Source organism: Oncorhynchus clarkii, unplaced genomic scaffold (genome assembly GCF_045791955.1).
Source record: "Oncorhynchus clarkii lewisi isolate Uvic-CL-2024 unplaced genomic scaffold, UVic_Ocla_1.0 unplaced_contig_617_pilon_pilon, whole genome shotgun sequence".
Taxonomy (NCBI): Eukaryota; Metazoa; Chordata; class Actinopteri; order Salmoniformes; family Salmonidae; genus Oncorhynchus; species Oncorhynchus clarkii.
This window is the reverse complement of record NW_027260883.1, coordinates 61,081-79,107: the sequence shown is the minus strand read 5'-3', so window position 1 is coordinate 79,107 and position 18,027 is coordinate 61,081. Positions and strand designations below refer to the sequence as shown.

The 18,027-nt window shown below is 44.7% G+C and overlaps 1 protein-coding gene across 1 annotated transcript in view; it reads left to right on the top strand.

The window, feature by feature from the left end:
- LOC139402067 (ATPase family AAA domain-containing protein 5-like) overlaps positions 1 to 17,959 on the top strand; it is a 24,843-nt gene extending 6,884 nt beyond the window's left edge. Inside the window, exons 11-22 of the mRNA XM_071146160.1 lie at positions 474 to 570; positions 1,826 to 1,923; positions 2,134 to 2,267; positions 9,389 to 9,545; positions 10,006 to 10,176; positions 10,359 to 10,601; positions 10,741 to 10,805; positions 11,040 to 11,229; positions 11,325 to 11,488; positions 11,682 to 12,691; positions 12,945 to 13,100; positions 17,336 to 17,959. Of these exons, the coding sequence (XP_071002261.1) occupies positions 474 to 570; positions 1,826 to 1,923; positions 2,134 to 2,267; positions 9,389 to 9,545; positions 10,006 to 10,176; positions 10,359 to 10,601; positions 10,741 to 10,805; positions 11,040 to 11,229; positions 11,325 to 11,488; positions 11,682 to 12,691; positions 12,945 to 13,100; positions 17,336 to 17,414 (2,564 nt within the window). The 3' untranslated portion in view covers positions 17,415 to 17,959. The remainder of the gene's footprint in view (positions 1 to 473; positions 571 to 1,825; positions 1,924 to 2,133; positions 2,268 to 9,388; positions 9,546 to 10,005; positions 10,177 to 10,358; positions 10,602 to 10,740; positions 10,806 to 11,039; positions 11,230 to 11,324; positions 11,489 to 11,681; positions 12,692 to 12,944; positions 13,101 to 17,335) is intronic.
- Positions 17,960 to 18,027: the final 68 nt, after the last annotated feature.

Here is an 18,027-nt window from a genome sequence, read left to right as displayed (position 1 = left end):
GTCAAAAAATCCACTATCATCAACGGGTTTCGAAAGGCTGGACTGCTGCGTGTTGAAGAGGGCAGCATGAGCTCAGCGGGGTATTTGTCTCCGGATGAAAGTGACGAGAGCGACAATGAAACCGATCCAACATCGGATGAAGCAATTCTGAGGCTATTCAACTCCGAAACCGAAGGAGATGACTTCAGTGGTTTCAGTGCACAGGAGGAGGCTTGGTAGGCTACTGTTTTAATTTTTGTTACAAGCCGTGTTTTGTTAAAGCCTATTTATTTTTGTTACAAGCCGTGTTTCGTTTAAAGGCTGTGTAAAGTTAATTTGTTTCAATGTACCGGTAGGCACCTGCGGCTTATAGACATGTGCGGCGTATTTATGTACAAAATACATATTTTTTAATAATTCAGTGGGTGCGGTTTATATTCAGGTGCGCTTAATAGTCCAGCAATTACGGTAACTGCTTTTTTTTATTCCACCAGACTCCGTAAAAGAGGATATGTTGTGGACAGAGAAGTACCAACCACAGCACTCCAATGACGTCATAGGCAACATTGCCTCAGTGAGGAGGCTGCACAGGTAAGGGATTGTGGTGTATCTACTTATTGACTCAACTGAATAGCTCAGTAGCTAGTTGTACTAGGCACCCTGCAGGCTCTACACAGGTATTACAGATATACAGTACATGGACACCTGCTCGTCAAACATCTTGTTCTAAAATTATGGGCATTAATATGGAGTTGGTCCCACTTTTGCTGCAAAACAGCCTCCACTCTTCTGGGAAGGCTTTCCACTAGATGTTGGAACATTGCTGCGGGGACTTGCTTTCCATTCAGCCACGAGCATTAGTGAGGTTGGGCACTAATGTTAGGCCTAGATCGCAGTCGGCATTCCAATTCCTCCCAAAGGTGTTTGATGTTGTTGAAGTCAGGGCTCTGTGCAGGCCACTCAAGTTCTTCCACACCGATCTCAACAAAACATTTCTGTGTGGAACGCGCTTTGTGCACGGGGCATGCTGAAACAGGAAAAGGCTTTCCCCAACCTGTTGCCACAAAGTTGGAAGCACAGAATCGTCTTGAATGTCATTGTATGCTGTAGCGTTAAGATTTCCCTTCACTGGAACTAAGGGGCCTAGCCCAAACCATGAAAAACAGTCCCAGACCATTTATTCCTCCTCCACCATACTTGACAGTTTGCACTATGTATTCGGGCAGGTAGCGTTGGCATTGCGCATGATGGTCTTAGGCTTGTGTGCGGCTGCTTGTCCATGGAAACCCATTTTCATGAAGTTCCTGACGAACAGTTCTTGTGCTGACGTTCCTTCCAGAGGCAGTTTGGAACTCAGTAGTGGGTTTTGCAACCGAGGACAGACGATTTTTACGCACTTCAGCACTCGGCGGTCCTGTTCTGTGAGCTTGTGTGGCCTACCACTTTGCGGCTGAGCCGTTGTTGCCCCTAGACGTTTCCACTTTACAATAACAGCACTTAGAGTTGACCAGCGTAGCTCTAGCAGGGCAGAAATTTGACGAACTGACTTGTTGGAAAGGTGGCATCCTATGATGCTGCCATGTTGAAAGTCACTGAGCTCTCCCATAAGGCCATTCTACTACCAATGTTTGTCTATGAAGATTGCATGGCTGTGTGCTAGATTTTTATACACCTGTCAGCAATGGTGTGGCTGAAATAGCCAAATCCACACTTTTTTAATGGTGTCCACATACTTATTGTATGTAAAAGGTATGAATCAATGGCTTTATTGAAAGCCATTGTGTGTTACATGCCATTAATTCAATGAATCTGTCATGTAATTTTGCATAAACCAATCCGTTTGCAGTTGGCTGAGGGAATGGAAGCTCAGAGCTGACAGGGAAGAGAGGAAGAAACAGAAGGAAAAGAAACAGGAGGAAAAGAAACAGGATGACGACAGCAATGGTAAGAGACGGTCACCTTGGAAAAAATGGCTGAGCCCTCTATTCTAAGATTTTGCTCTTGTATTTAAAGATAGCACTATGACTGTTTGAGCACGAACACATTTTTCCCTCCTTTGAAATAGTTACATAATCCTATATAAAAGTAACTTTTTTTCAAAGTTACCACAGAGTAAACTTAAAGCAGCCTGCTGTTCCCCTCTTGGCTACACAGACTCATGGGACACTAAAGACGGGGACTCTCAGGAGGGGGAAGACTTTATGTGTAACACCCTGCTGATCACTGGTCCCACGGGGGTCGGCAAGACCGCTGCCGTTTACGCCTGCGCCCAGGAACTCGGCTTTAAGGTCTGTTCATTCTTTACTCCACTTGCCTAACACAGCAGTCACCAACCTTTTATGCTTTGTGACCCACTGGTCGATCACAAGCCGATTTTTTTATTTTTTATTTTTTATTTATTTTTTTATCATGTTTCTGCATACAAATTTCAATGCACTCACTTTACACTCTGAATCAATCAATCAATCAAATATATTTATAAAGCCCTTTTTACATCAGCAGATGACACAAAGTGCTGTACAGAAACCCAGCTTAAAACCCCAAACAGCAAGTAATGCAGATGTAGAAGCACGGTGGCTAGGAAAAACTCTCTAGAAAGATAAAAACCTAGGCAGAACAGTTGGACCCGGAGCAGCAGCAGCAGCACCACAACCAGGTGGACTGGGGACAGCCAGGAGTCATCAGGCCAGGTAGTCCTGAGGCATGATCCTAGGGCTCAGGTCCTCCAGGAGGGAGAGATAGAAAGAGAGAATTTGAGGAATCATACTTAAATTCACACAGGACACCAGATAAGACAGGAGAATACACCAGATATAAGACTGGCCCTAGCCCCCCAGCACATAGACTATTGCAGCATAGATACTGGAGGCTGAGTCAGGGGTGGGGGGGACACTGTGGCCCTGTCCGACAATACGGACAGGACCAACCAGGCAGGATATAACCCCACCCACTTTGCCAGAGCACAGCCCCCACCCCACTAGAGGGATATCAACAGACCACCAACTTACTACCCTGAGACAAGGCTGAGTATAGCCCACTAAGATCTCCCCCACCACACGAGCCCGAGGGGGCGCAAACTGGAAAACAGGACGATCACATCAGTGACTCAACCCATTCAAGTGACGCACCCCTCCTAGGGATGGAATGGAAGAGCACTAGTAAGCCAGTGACTCAGCCCCCGTAATATGGTCAGAGGCAGAGAATCCCAGTGTAGAGATGGGAGCTGGCCAGGCAGAGACAGCAATGTCGATCCGGTGCCTTGCTCTTCACCTTCGCACCCCTGGGCCAGACTACACTCAATCCTAGGACCCACTGAAGAGATGAGTCTTCAATAAAGACCTAAAGGTCGAAACAGAGTCTGCGTCTCTCACATGGATAGGCAGACTATTCCATAAAAATGGAGCTCTATAGGAGAAAGCCCTACCTCCAGCTCTTTGCTTCGAAACTCTAGGGACAATAAGGAGGCCTGCGTCTTGTGACCATAGCGTACGTTTAGGTATGCACGGCAGGACCAAATCTGAGAGAGAGGTAGGAGCAAGCCCATGTAATGCTTTGTAGGTTAGCAGTAAAACCTTGAAATCAGCCCTGGCCTTAACAGGACCGTGTGTAGAGAGGCTAGCACTGGAGGAATATGATCAAATTTGGGGTTCTAGTGAAGATTCTAGCACCTGTGTTTAGTTTATTTAGTGTTTTATCCGGGTAGCTGGCGAGTATTGCATTACAGTAGTCTAATCTAGAAGTGACAAATACATGGATGAGCTTTTATGCATTTTTTTGGACAAAAAAAGTTTCTGGTTTTTGCAATGTTACGAAGATGGAAAAACATTTTCTTGAAATAGTATTGATATGTTTGTCAAAAGAGATCAGGGTCCCCAGTAACGCTGAGGTTCTTCAGTTTTATTTGAGACAACTGTACAACCATTAAGATTAATTGTCAGATCCAACAGCAGATCTTTGTTTCTTGGGACCGAGAACTAGCGTCTCTGTTTTGTCCGAGTTTGAAAGTAAAACATTTGCCTCCACCCACTTCCTTATGACTGAAACACAGGCTTCCAGGGTAGGCAATTTAGGGGCTTCACCATGTTTTATCGAAATGTACAGTTGTGAGTTGTCCTCATAGCAGTGAAAGTTAACGTTGTTTCCTATATATATATAGTGCCTTGCGAAAGTATTCGGCCCCCTTGAACTTTGCGACCTTTTGCCACATTTCAGGCTTCAAACATAAAGATATAAAACTGTATTTTTTGTGAAGAATCAACAACAAGTGGGACACAATCATGAAGTGGAACGACATTTATTGGATATTTCAAACTTTTTTAACAAATCAAAAACTGAAAAATTGGGCGTGCAAAATTATTCAGCCCCCTTAAGTTAATACTTTGTAGCGCCACCTTTTGCTGCGATTACAGCTGTAAGTCGCTTGGGGTATGTCTCTATCAGTTTTGCACATCGAGAGACTGAAATTTTTTCCCATTCCTCCTTGCAAAACAGCTCGAGCTCAGTGAGGTTGGATGGAGAGCATTTGTGAACAGCAGTTTTCAGTTCTTTCCACAGATTCTCGATTGGATTCAGGTCTGGACTTTGACTTGGCCATTCTAACACCTGGATATGTTTATTTTTGAACCGTTCCATTGTAGATTTTGCTTTATGTTTTGGATCATTGTCTTGTTGGAAGACAAATCTCCGCCCCAGTCTCAGGTCTTTTGCAGACTCCATCAGGTTTTCTTCCAGAATGGTCCTGTATTTGGCTCCATCCATCTTCCCATCAATTTTAACCATCTTCCCTGTCCCTGCTGAAGAAAAGCAGGCCCAAACCATGATGCTGCCACCACCATGTTTGACAGTGGGGATGGTGTGTTCAGCTGTGTTGCTTTTACGCCAAACATAACGTTTTGCATTGTTGCCAAAAAGTTCAATTTTGGTTTCATCTGACCAGAGCACCTTCTTCCACATGTTTGGTGTGTCTCCCAGGTGGCTTGTGGCAAACTTTAAACGACACTTTTTATGGATATCTTTAAGAAATGTCTTTCTTCTTGCCACTCTTCCATAAAGGCCAGATTTGTGCAATATACGACTGATTGTTGTCTTATGGACAGAGTCTCCCACCTCAGCTGTAGATCTCTGCAGTTCATCCAGAGTGATCATGGGCCTCTTGGCTGCATCTCTGATCAGTCTTCTCCTTGTATGAGCTGAAAGTTTAGAGGGACGGCCAGGTCTTGGTAGATTTGCAGTGGTCTGATACTCCTTCCATTTCAATATTATCGCTTGCACAGTGCTCCTTGGGATGTTTAAAGCTTGGGAAATCTTTTTGTATCCAAATCTGGCTTTAAACTTCTTCACAACAGTATCTCGGACCTGCCTGGTGTGTTCCTTGTTCTTCATGATGCTCTCTGCGCTTTTAACGGACCTCTGAGACTATCACAGTGCAGGTGCATTTATACAGAGACTTGATTACACACAGGTGGATTGTATTTATCATCATTAGTCATTTAGGTCAACATTGGATCATTCAGAGATCCTCACTGAACTTCTGGAGAGAGTTTGCTGCACTGAAAGTAAAGGGGCTGAATAATTTTGCACGCCCAATTTTTCAGTTTTTGATTTGTTAAAAAAGTTTGAAATATCCAATAAATGTCGTTCCACTTCATGATTGTGTCCCACTTGTTGTTGATTCTTCACAAAAAAATACAGTTTTATATCTTTATGTTTGAAGCCTGAAATGTGGCAAAAGGTCGCAAAGTTCAAGGGGGCCGAATACTTTCGCAAGGCACTGTATATATATATATATATATATACTGAAAACAATAGTGGTCTTAAAACAGAACCTTGACGAACTCTGAAACCAGACTGATACATTTTGTATTCATTATTTATCTTCAGGAAGGCAGTGAGTTGCTGTGCAACAGCTTTTTCAAAAATGTTTGAGAAGAATGGGAGATTCGATATAGACCAATTTTGTTTTTTACATTTTCTGGGTCAAGAGGCTTTATTACTGCCACTTTTAGTGAGTTTGGTACACATCCGGTGGATAGAGAGCCATTTATTATGTTCAACATAGGAGGGTCAAGCACAGGAAGTAGCTCTTTACTTCTGCACCATCGAGGGCATCTTGACTGGTTGCATCACTGCCTGGTATGGCAACTGCTCAGCCTCCGACTGCAATGCACTACAGAGGGTAGTGCGTATGGCCCAGTACATCACTGGGGCCAAGCTTCCTGCCATCCAGGACCTCTATACCAGGCGATGTCAGAGGAAGGCCCTAAAAATGGTCAGACTCCAGCCACCCTAGTCTTAGACTGTTCTCTCTGCTACCACACGGCAAGCGGTATTGGAGCGCCAAGTATAAGTTCAAGAGGCTTCTAAACAGCTTCTACCCCCAAGCCATAAGATTCCTGAACATCTAATCAAATGGCTGCCCACCCCCTCTTTTACACCGCTGCTATTCTCTGTTATTATCTATGCATAGTCACTTTAATAACTCTACCTACATGTACATATTACTTCGACTAATATGTACATATTACCTCGACTAACCGGTGCCCCTGCACATTGACTCTGTCCGTTACCCCCTGTATATAGTCTCGCTATTGTTATTTTACTGCTGCTCTTTAATTACATTTTTCTAGATAATTTACACGCTCCAAATAAGTGCACTAACTCTTTTGACTCATCACATGCTCTGCTGCTACTGTTTATCGATCTTGTTGCCTTGTCACTTTGCCCATATCTACATAAACTCAGCAAAAAAATAAATGTCCTCTCACTGTCTGCTGCATTTTATTTTCAGCAAACTTAACATGTGTAAATATTTGTATGAACATAACAAGATTCAACAACTGAGACATAAACTGAACAAGTTCCACAGACATGTGACTAACAAAAATGGAATATGTGTCCCTGAACAAAGGGGGGGTCAAAATCAAAAGTAACAGTCGGTATCTGGTGTGGCCACCAGCTGCATTAAATACTGCAGTGCATCTCCTCCTCATGGACTGCACCACATTTGCCAGTTCTTGCTGTGAGATGTTACCCCACTCTTCCCCCAAGGCACCTGCAAGTTCCCAGACATTTCTGGGGGGAATGGCCCTAGCCCTCACCCTCTGATCCAACAGGTCCCAGGCGTGCTCAATGGGATTGAGATTGGGCTCTTCGCTGGCCATGCGAGAACACTGACGTTCCTGTCTTGCAGGAAATCACGCACAGAACGAGCAGTATGGCTGGTGGCATTGTCATGCTGGAGGGTCATGTCAGGATGAGCCTGCAGGAAAGGTACCACATAAGGGAGGAGGATGTCTTCCCCGTAACGCACAGCGTTGAGATTGCCTGCAATGACAACAAGCTCAGTCCGATGATGCTGTGACACACCGTCCCAGACCATGACAGACCCTCCACCTCCAAATCGATCCTGCTCCAGAGTACAGGGTTCAGTGTAACGCTCATTCCTTTGACGATAAACGCAAATCCGACCATCACCCCTGGTGAGACAAAACCGCGACTCGTCAGTGAAGAGCACTTTTTGCCAGTCCTGTCTGGTCCAGCGACGGTGGGTTTGTGCCCATAGGTGACGTTGTTGCCGATGATGTCTGGTGAGGACCTGCCTTACAACAGGCCTACAAGCCCTCAGTCCAGCCTCTCTCAGCCTATTGTGGACAGTCTGCGCACTGATTGTGTGTTCCTGGTGTAACTCGGGCAGTTGTTACCATCCTGTACCTGTCCCCCAGGTGTGATGTTTGGATGTATTGATCCTGTGCAGGTGTTGTTACACGTGGTCTGCCACTGCGAGGATGATCAGCTGTCCGTCCTGTCTCCCTGTAGCGCCGTCTTAGGCGTCTCACAGTATGGACATTGCAATTTATTGCCCTGGTCACATCTGCTATCCTCATGCCTACTTGCAGCATGCCTACGGCACGTTCACACAGATGAGCAGGGACCCTGGGCATCTTTCTTTTTGTGTTTTTCGGAGTCAGTAGAAAGACCTCTTTAGTGTCTTAAGTTTTCATAACTATGACCTTAATTGCCTACTGTCTGTAAGCTGTTAGTGTCTTAACGACCTTTCCACATGTGCGTGTTCATTAATTGTTTATGATCCATTGAACAAGCATGGGAAACAGTGTTTATACCCTTTACAATGAAGATCTGCAAAGCTATTTGTATTTTTATGAATTATCTTTGAAAGACAGGGTCCTGAAAAGGGGACGTTTCTTTTTTTTGCTGAGTTTATTTACCTCAGTTACGGTACCTTGTTCCCTCTAAGCCCGCGCGAAGCTCCCAAGTGGTTTCTTGCATCAAACAACAGTTTCAGTCACCTTATCTGAAGGACAAGTGGATAAACAGGTTAATGTCAAGCCCTGCATGTTTTTTTCAAAAGTCTCATAGAATGTAGGCCTACATTGAACACCACACATTTGCTGTTACTGTAGCCTGAATGACAGAACAGCTATTTCCATTTTAAATGTTATGGGGTGCATTTTTTTGGTGGTGGGACACTCTGGTAGGCCTACATTATGATCAAATAGCCACAGCCTACTCAGTGTTGACAGTAAATGCGCTGGAAGTTGCACAGCATTTTGTAAATGTTCAAGTTTGCGCTCAGCAGACCTGAAATTTGCTCTGTGACGAAAAACATTTGAGGGAACATTGATTGTATCCCTGCACATCGTCTGGGTACTGGTACCCCGTGTACATAGCCGAGTTATCAGTACTCATTGTGTATTTATTCCTTCTTATTGTCTTTCTATTAATTTTCTATTTTTCTCTCTGCATTGTTGAAGGGCCCATAACTTAGCATTTCACTGTTAGTCTACATCTGTTGTTTACGAAGCATGTGACATACAATTGGATTTGAAGTGTCCATATATTTGTACCTTATTTTACCAAGTAAGTTGACTAAGAACACATTCTAATTTACAGCAATGACCTGGGGAATAGTTAGGGGAGAGGAGGGGGATTATTGAGCCAATTGTAAACTAGGCATGATTAGGTGGCCATGATGGTATGAGAATTTAGTCAGGACACGAGGGTTAACACCTCTACTCTTTCGTTAAGTGCCATAGGATCTTTAGTGACCACAGAGAGTCAGAACACCTGTTTAATGTCCCATCCGAAAGACTGCACCCTGGGGCATTGGGATATTTAGACCAGAGGATTTTATTTATTTATTTAACCTAGGAAAAGGAAAGAGTGGCTCCTACTGGTCTTCTGACACCACTTCCAGCAGCATCTGGTTTCCCATCCAGGATCGGCCAGGACCACCCTGCTTAGCTTTAGAGGCAAGCCAGTAGAGGGATGCAGGGTGGGATTCTGCCGGGTGCCATCAAATCTTTTAACATCTGTCTTAACTGTCTGTGTAATATATTATCTATGTATGCTACTTTGAAGGCAGGAAGTGTAATCGGTCATCCTTCTCCAGGTGTTTGAGGTGAATGCGTCGTCCCAGCGGAGCGGCCGTCAGATCCTGTCCCAGCTGAGGGAGGCCACCCAGTCCCACCAGGTGGACATCCAGGGGGTCAACGCCCATAAGCCGTGCTACTTCAGTAGCTCCACCGCCAGGCCTGGATCCTCACCACGTAAGTTTAGAAGAAGTTTGCCTCTCTTCTTGCAGCCCAGTGTTTCTTTGAACAAAATCATCTCTTAGGACTGTTTGGATAGAAAGTAGATAGTTTGACACTGATAAAAATCTACAAGAGATAAACGGGTAACAAACCTGAGCACCATCTCCCATTGGCCTAAATCTATGGTATCTTCAGGTTACATGCCAGTTTCATTTTACACTTACATGTTAGTCATTTAGCGGACGCTCTTATCCAGAGCGACTTGCAGGAGCAATTTGAGTCAAATACCTTGCTCAAGGACTCATAGACAGGTTGTTCACCTAGTCGGCTTGGGATTCAAACCAGCGACCTTTCGGTTACTGGCCCAACCGTCTTAACCGCTATGCTACCTGCCGCCAGTTTCTTGAGTTATGTGAAAAGTAGGATTTTTAAAGATCCAGGTTGACAGGTGAAGATTCTGCTGTCCATCTCCCAGGGAAAGTGTACTCTCCTCGAAGGGTGGTGTCCTCCCCCAGGAAGTCCCCCCGTGGAGCCACGAGGGGAGGCCTGGCCCCCACCTCCCTGGCCAAATTCTTCAAAACGGGCCGACCTGGTCCCACCAACAAGGAACCTGCCAGTGCCAGCCAAGACCAGAAGCAACCAACCGGTTAGAATGAAGTCCTTCTTCCTCTCTAGCTTGAGGTTTCTGTCAGTCCGGTGTTAAACAGTCTAGGTCCTAAATTAAACACAGCAGGGAAGCTTTATTCCCTTCAGTTACTATTTTGCATAAACCCTAGTCTAGTCTGCATACACACGTCAGAACTAAATATCAGTGTTATTCTCTTCCAGCTGTTCCCAAGAAGATCAGTAAAGCCAAGGAGAGTTCCAGTAAGACTGAAGAGCCTCAGAACAGACCAGCAGCAGCAGCCATCACCAAGGACTCCTCCAGTGAAGAGCAGAGCAAGAAGACAGCCACGTCACTCATTCTCTTTGAGGAGGTGGATGTCGTCTTTGATGACGACTCTGGGTTCCTGGCTGCCATCAAAACGTTCATGACCACCACCAAGAGACCGGTGATCCTCACCACCAGTGGTGAGTGGGGGAGCAATCCACATTTCATGGTTGGAAGACTAAGTTGTGGTCCATGGTTGTAGGTTTGTACACTGTGTCAAATGAATAGCACAGACCAGAAGGTGACATGCACTGTGAGTTGAACCTGTTTCTCTCCTAGATCCCACCTTCAGTACCATGTTTGATGGCTACTTTGAGGAGATCCATTTCAAAACCCCCTCAGTGGTAAGAGAACCAATAAACTACAACCCTTTTTTTTTTTTTGCTGGATGTTTTGTTGTCATGTACTCAACAGAGTAACGTTGGAGGTATATTTTAAGCATACTTTCTAGTTGCACAGGAAGAATGTTCATTTTATAATAGCAAACTTGTATTGTCATTTGCGTATGTTAGTGTGTAACTCCTTCATACAGGTGCATGAGTGTGTGTGGTTGTAACACCTCTCTTTCTCCTATACAGGTGAAGGTGGGGAGCTACCTGCAGCTGCTGTGCCTGGCTGAGAACATGCGTACGGACGCCCGCGACGTCTCCTCTCTGCTCCACCTGAACGGTTGTGACATCCGCCAGAGCCTTCTGCACCTGCAGTTCTGGAGCCGCTCCACAGGGGGGCGGAAGCTATCCCGTCCCCTCCCAGACTCAGCCCCCACAGGTGAGGACAGAGTAATGTTCACTAAATAACTGTATAAACAACATTGCCAATTAATACTGATGGTGATAAATTTTGTTTTTATGTTGCATATTCAGTGACACAACTCCAGCCAAAGACAGAGGAAACTGCAGGTGGCTCTGTGGTGAGTGAGGGGGTGACCCCAGCAGGACCCCTGCCCCCCTGTGACACAGGCTGCACAGAGAGCATGCTGGGGCTGCTGAACATAGAGCCAGAGAGGGAAATGCAGGATCTGTTCAAGGTTGGTTGTCAAAAGTCCATCTCTTTCCTCCTTGTTGTCTTAAGAGGACACTCGAGATCATTTTTGACCGGTCTCTTGTGGTATGATCTCACATAATTACAATCCCTATGTCAAACCACCTTCTCAGTCACTTTATTATCTGTAAGTTAGTGTGGAAGTATTGAAGGTTAACCACAATCTATTGTCTCCTCAGAGCCAGTCCACAGTGGAGCCAGGTTGCTGGGAGCTGCTGACCACCAGCAAGAGGAGAGGAATGGACCTGCTCTACTCCAACATGGAGGCCCTGCTTCCCCTACCCACCACACATTTCACTGTCACAACCCACAGGCGGCCACAGGAAGTGAGCAACCGGACACAGGAAGAGTCCAGCGCTGATCCACAGGAAGTAGCCACTAGTATGAATAGTATAAAGCCAGAGATTGATCCACCACTACCACTTCAGACTGAGGTTGATCCACTGCCCCACCCCAAGGTCCAGCAGGTGGCAGAGGGGTCAGAGACAGACGGGAGCCCGGTGAAGGTGTCCTCTAGAATGAAGAAGAAGAAGAAGCAGCTGGGTACCCGAGAGAACCTGGACCCCTTTCACTCAGACTCTGATTCCGACGACGCCTTCCTCTCCCTCCACACTAAACCACCTCCCAACCCCCCTCAGACACAGACGGAAGGGGAGGACAGTCAGGACGATTCTACCAGCAACAAGGTTGAACTAGAATCTGTGAAGGCCAGAGAGGAAGAGGTAAAGGAGAAGGCCCCTCCCCCTATGAGGATGAGGGTGCCGCTCACCCCGGAGCAGAGGATGAAGAGTGAGCCTGTGTCCCACTGCCTGGGCTCTCTGGCAGAGTTCCTCGACCACATGTCTCTCCTGGACTCCTCCCTTTGCCGCCACACCTCACCTGTAGGTGGCGCCAGATACACACACAGGACATTCGGCCTGAGAGCCGAGATTAAAGACGGGATGAATGACGAGCCCGGGGAGGAGTGCCATGGAGGGAGCTGGGTAGAGGGGGAGAGAGCGGGGGAGATCCAGGCTGCTGTGGAGGCTCTGAGCTTCCAGAGGTGCAGGGCTGGGGTGGAGGAGGCGTGGGGTACAGCTCAGGGTCTAGAGGGGGAACTGGGGAAGGAGGCTGTGAACGAGCTCACACTCCCTGTGGCCTCGCACAGACGGGGCTTCAGACTCACCCAGGACAGCCCCTGTGAACCAAAGTGAGTCGTCTTGTCTGTTTGTCCTTCACTTACTGAGTTTATAATTTATATGTAAATTATTGTATTCATGTATTAATTCATTATTTGATCAGTGAGTAGAATTTTAGTATTCAACATCTCAAAGAAAAGTTTAATTTGGTAGATATATGTATTTATGTATTACGCCCCTTCATCAGAAGTCAGAATCAGAAGTCGTCACAAAGTGCATTTTAAGGAATCTAACCTATCCTGTTTGCTGCTGTTGTTCCTCCAGAGTTCTCCAGAAGAGGAGGGAGGTGATGGACATTCTACCCAGGCAAGTGGCAGGGACGCTGGGTAACAGACCTGCTGCAGCCCTGGACTTCCTTCCCTTCCTACGGACCATCTGCCGATCAGAGACGCTCAAGGAGCAGTTCAAGGTTAAACGCAGGTGAGAGGTCAGGGGTTATAGGTGCGGAGGTCAGGGGTAAGGTTAAATGGAGGTGAGAGGTTAGGTTGTGGATGTGGAAATCAGGATCAGAGTTAAACAGGGTTTTAGGGGGACACCCAGCTTTGAACCACCTCAAATCTGTCTCATTCTGTATAGATTGATATCTAGAGACCAAGCTGCTCTCCATTCAGTATAGATTGATATCTAGAGACCAAGCTGCTCTCCATTCAGTATAGATTGATATATAGAGACCAAGCTGCTCTCCATTCAGTATAGATTGATATCTAGAGACCAAACTGCTCTCCATTCAGTATAGATTGATATCTAGAGACCAAACTGCTCTCCATTCAGTATAGATTGATATCTAGAGACCAAGCTGCTCTCCATTCAGTATAGATTGATATCTAGAGACCAAACTGCTCTCCATTCAGTATAGATTGATGTCTAGAGACCAAGCTGCTCTCCATTCAGTATAGATTGATATCTAGAGACCAAGCTGCTCTCCATTCAGTATAGATTGATATCTAGAGACCAAGCTGCTCTCCATTCAGTATAGATTGATATCTAGAGACCAAACTGCTCTCCATTCAGTATAGATTGATATCTAGAGACCAAGCTGCTCTCCATTCAGTATAGATTGATATCTAGAGACCAAGCTGCTCTCCATTCAGTATAGATTGATATCTAGAGACCAAGCTGCTCTCCATTCAGTATAGATTGATAATTACATACTTTTTAGTTTTTGTCTGTATACTGTGTACAAGACAGCCTAACCAATACTATTAAATCATTGATATTTATACAATGCCTTTGGGAAGGTATTCAGACACCTTGATTTTTCCCACATTTTGTTAGGTTACAGCCTTATTCTAAAATGTATGAAAAAATATTTTCCCCTCATCAATCTACACACAATACCCCATAATGATCAAGCAAAACATTTTGTTTTACAAATGTATACAAATAAATACACCTTTACATAAGTATTCAGACCCTTCACTCAGTACCTTGTTCAATAACCTTATGGCAGAGATTACAGCCTCATGTCTTCTTGGGTATGACACTACATGCTTGGCACACCTGTGTTTGGGGAGTTTCTCCCATTTATTCTCTGCAGATCCTCTCAAGCTTTGTCAGGTTGGATGGGGAGTGTTCCTGCACAGCTATTTTCAGGTCTCTCCAGAGATGTTCGATCGGGTTCAAGTCTGGGCTCTGGCTGGGCCACTCAAGGACATTCAGAGACTTGTCCTGAAGCCACTCTTGCATTGTCTTGGCTGGATGCTTAGGGTTGTTGTCCTGTTGAAAGGTGAACCTTCGCCACAGTCTGAGGTCATGAGCGCTCTGGAGCAGGTTTTCATCAAGGATCTCTCTCTGTTTTTTGCTCCGTTCATCTTTGCCTTGATCCTGACTAGTCTCCCAGTCCCTGCCGGTGAAAAACATCTCCACAGCATGATGCTGCTGCCACCATGCTTCACCGTAGGGATGGTGCCAGGTTTCCTCCAGACGCTTGGCATTCAGGCCAAAGAGTTCAATCTTGGTTTCATCAGACCAGAGAATCTTGTCTCATGGTGTGAGAGTCTATTAGAAGCTTTTGGCAAACTCATAGCAGGCCGTCGTGTGCCTTTTTACTGAGGAGTGGCTTCAGTCTGGCCACTCTACCATAACGAATTGGATATTTGTTTTTTGCTTATCACACCCCTGAGGGTGGGGTTGGAGCCAGGGATCAGCCATTATTGACGGTGATGCATGTTTCCATCCTCACTTCTGTTTCATACCCTAGGCTGTGGGTCTGAGGTATGTTTCAGAATGACAGTAGTTATTTTAATCTAGTTGTTAGTTAATTCCATAGAAACCCACAGGTCAGTGAGGTCACTTATCTTCATGCTCACTCAAAGAATTGGAAGCTTTCCCATTAGATCTAGATTCCTGAGAACAACTCCAGCTGCTGTCGCACACTTCAAAATAATTTATCCAGATACCTTGACAAAATACTGTAATCATTTAGTTTGAGATGGATGATAGATGGACAGATGTAGTCTCAACAAGAAAGGTTGTGTGCTTTGGGTTTGCTATTGTACCCGGTGGCACCGCTTACGTGTAGTTTAAGCTGAGGGTGGAAATGGGTAGAAGGATATCTGTTTGGGGCTCCCGAGTGGCGCAGCGGTCTAAGGCACTGCATCTCAGTGGAAGAGTTGTCACTACAATCCCTGGTTCAAATCCAGGCCGTATCACATCTGGCCGTGATTGGGAGTCCCACAATTGGCCCAGCATCGTCCGGGGTAGGCCGTCATTGTAAATAAGAATTTCTTCTTAACGGACTTGTCTAGTTAAATTAAAATAAAATAAAATTTAAGTAAAATGTTAGTCTATGTGGTGGGTTAGTGCATTTCTAATCACCCCCAGAATGGCTTTCTCTGTAGCTCGTGTCGATAAGTCTGTGGTGTGAGGTTGTGTATAGGATAAATATACAGTTGAAGTCGGACATTTACATACACTTAGGTTGGAGTCAATAAAACTTGTTTTTAAACCACTCCACAAATGTCTTGTTAACAAACTATAGTTTTGGCAAGTTGGTTAGGACATCTACTTTGTGCATGACACAAGTAATTTTTCCAATAATTGTTTACATACAGATTATTTCACTTATAATTCACTGTATCATAATTCCAGTGGGTCAGAAGTTTACATACACTAAGTTGACTGTGCCTTTAAACAGCTTGGAAAATTCCCAAAAATGATGTCATGGCTTTAGAAGCTTCTGATAGGCTAATTGACGTCATTTGAGTCAATTTGAGGTTTTCCTGTGGATGTATTTCAAGGCCTACCTTCAAACTCAGTGCCTCTTTGCTTGACATCATGGGAAAATCAAAAGAAATCAAACAAAAAATTGGAGACCTCCAAGTCTGGTTCATCCTTGGGAGCAATTTCCAAATGCCTGAAGGTACCACGTTCATCTGTACAAACAATAGTACGCAAGTATAAACACCATGGGACCACGCCGCCGTCATACCGCTCAGGAAGGAGATGCGTTCTGTCTCCTAGAGATGAATGTACTTTGGTGCAAAAAGTGCAAATCAATCCCAGAACAACAGCAAAGGACCTTGTGAAGATGCTGGAGGAAACAGGTACAAAAGTATCCACAGTAAAACGAGTCCTATATCAACATAACCTGAAAGGCCGCTCAGCGACTGCACATGGGGACAAAGATGGTACTTTTTGGAGAAATGTCCTCTGGTCTGATGAAACAAAAATAGAACTGTTTGACCATAATGACCATTTAAGTTTGGAGGAAAAAGGGGGAGGTTTGCAAGCCGAAGAACACCATCCCAACCGTGATGCACGGGGGTGGCACCATCATGTTGTGGGGGTGCTTTGATGCAAGAGGGACTGGTGCACTTCACAAAATAGATGGCATCATGAGGCAGGAAAATTATGTGGATATATTGAAGCAGCATCTCAAGACATCAGTCAGGAAGTTAAAGCTTGGTCGCAAATGGTTCTTCCAAATGGACAATGACTCCAAGCATACTTTCGAAGTTGTGGCAAAATGACTTAAGGACAACAAAGTAAAGGTATTGGAGTGGCCATCACAAAGTCCTGAACTCAATCCCATAGAAAATGTGTGGGCAGAACTGAAAAAGCGTGCGAGCAAGGAGGCCTACAAACCTGACTCAGTTACACCAGCTCTGTCAGGAGGAATGGGCCAAAATTCACCCAACTTATTGTGGGAAGCTTGTGGAAGGCTACCTGAAACGTTTGACCCAAGTTAAACAATTTAAAGGCAATGCTACCAAATACTAATTGAGTGTATGTAAACTTCTGACCCAATGGGAATGTAATGAAAGAAATAAAAGCTGAAATAAATCATTATCTTTTCTATTGTTCTGACATTTCACATTCTTAAAATAATGTGGTGATCCTAACTGACCTACGACAGAGAATTTTTACTAGGATTAAATGTCAGGAATTGTGAAACTGAGTTTAAATGTATTTGGCTAAAGTGTATGTAAACGTCTGACTTCAACTGTATACGCATTTACATCACTTTTTAGTAATTTAGCAGATGCTCTTATCCAGATGGATTTACAGTTGGTAATGTATTCTAGTAACCCTGTGTGCTGCACTGAAGGCCATTTAGGAACATGCTACAGTATGCCAGTATGCCAGCTACAGTATGTCACTTATCTAAACAATTTGACTAAAGTTTGAAAATGTCTTTCTCCCCCCCACATTAGGTTCCTCCACTACCTGGATGCCATTCACCTGGGCCTTCCCAAGAACACTCTGCAATACCTAGCAGAGGACTTCCCTTGAACTAGAGAGAAGTGCACTGGTGTTTCTCAAATAGGGGGTTTAAGGACATTCAGGTCGCCCAATTTGAGGCTTGATGACCGTATGAAAGCAATCCATTAGGTACCGAATGGAAGAAATCTGACACAAGGACGGACTGACTACCTGAGAGTGTCGAATTAGAAGGCTAGTTTTTTCTCTTATGCCATTGCAGAACGTTTTGCTACGGTGTGCCCTAATGAATATGACCCCTCAAATTGCTACTAAAAGTCAATGACCAGAAATCTGCGGATCAATTCCCTCTTGGGACCTGGAGTGAGGTTCATTATGGATCCCTTTGAAGAGTGCTGAAACACTATTCACCTCTTCAATATGTATTTGTACTGTAATATAAAAATGGGAGTGTGTAAATGTGTATCAGTACATTTTATAGTTGTGGCTTTAACGAAGATGTGCCTGTTTTTGTATTCTGCTGTGCATTTGGCAAAGTGTTTCATGAACTAATAAATTCAAATGTTATATGCTGAGAGATCATTTGTAAGATTTGAATAACATACTTGTAGAAATTGTCAGTTTAAAAGGCTGTTTTTGTTGTCAAACTACACAATATTAACACAATCCTGTTCAAGCACTTCAT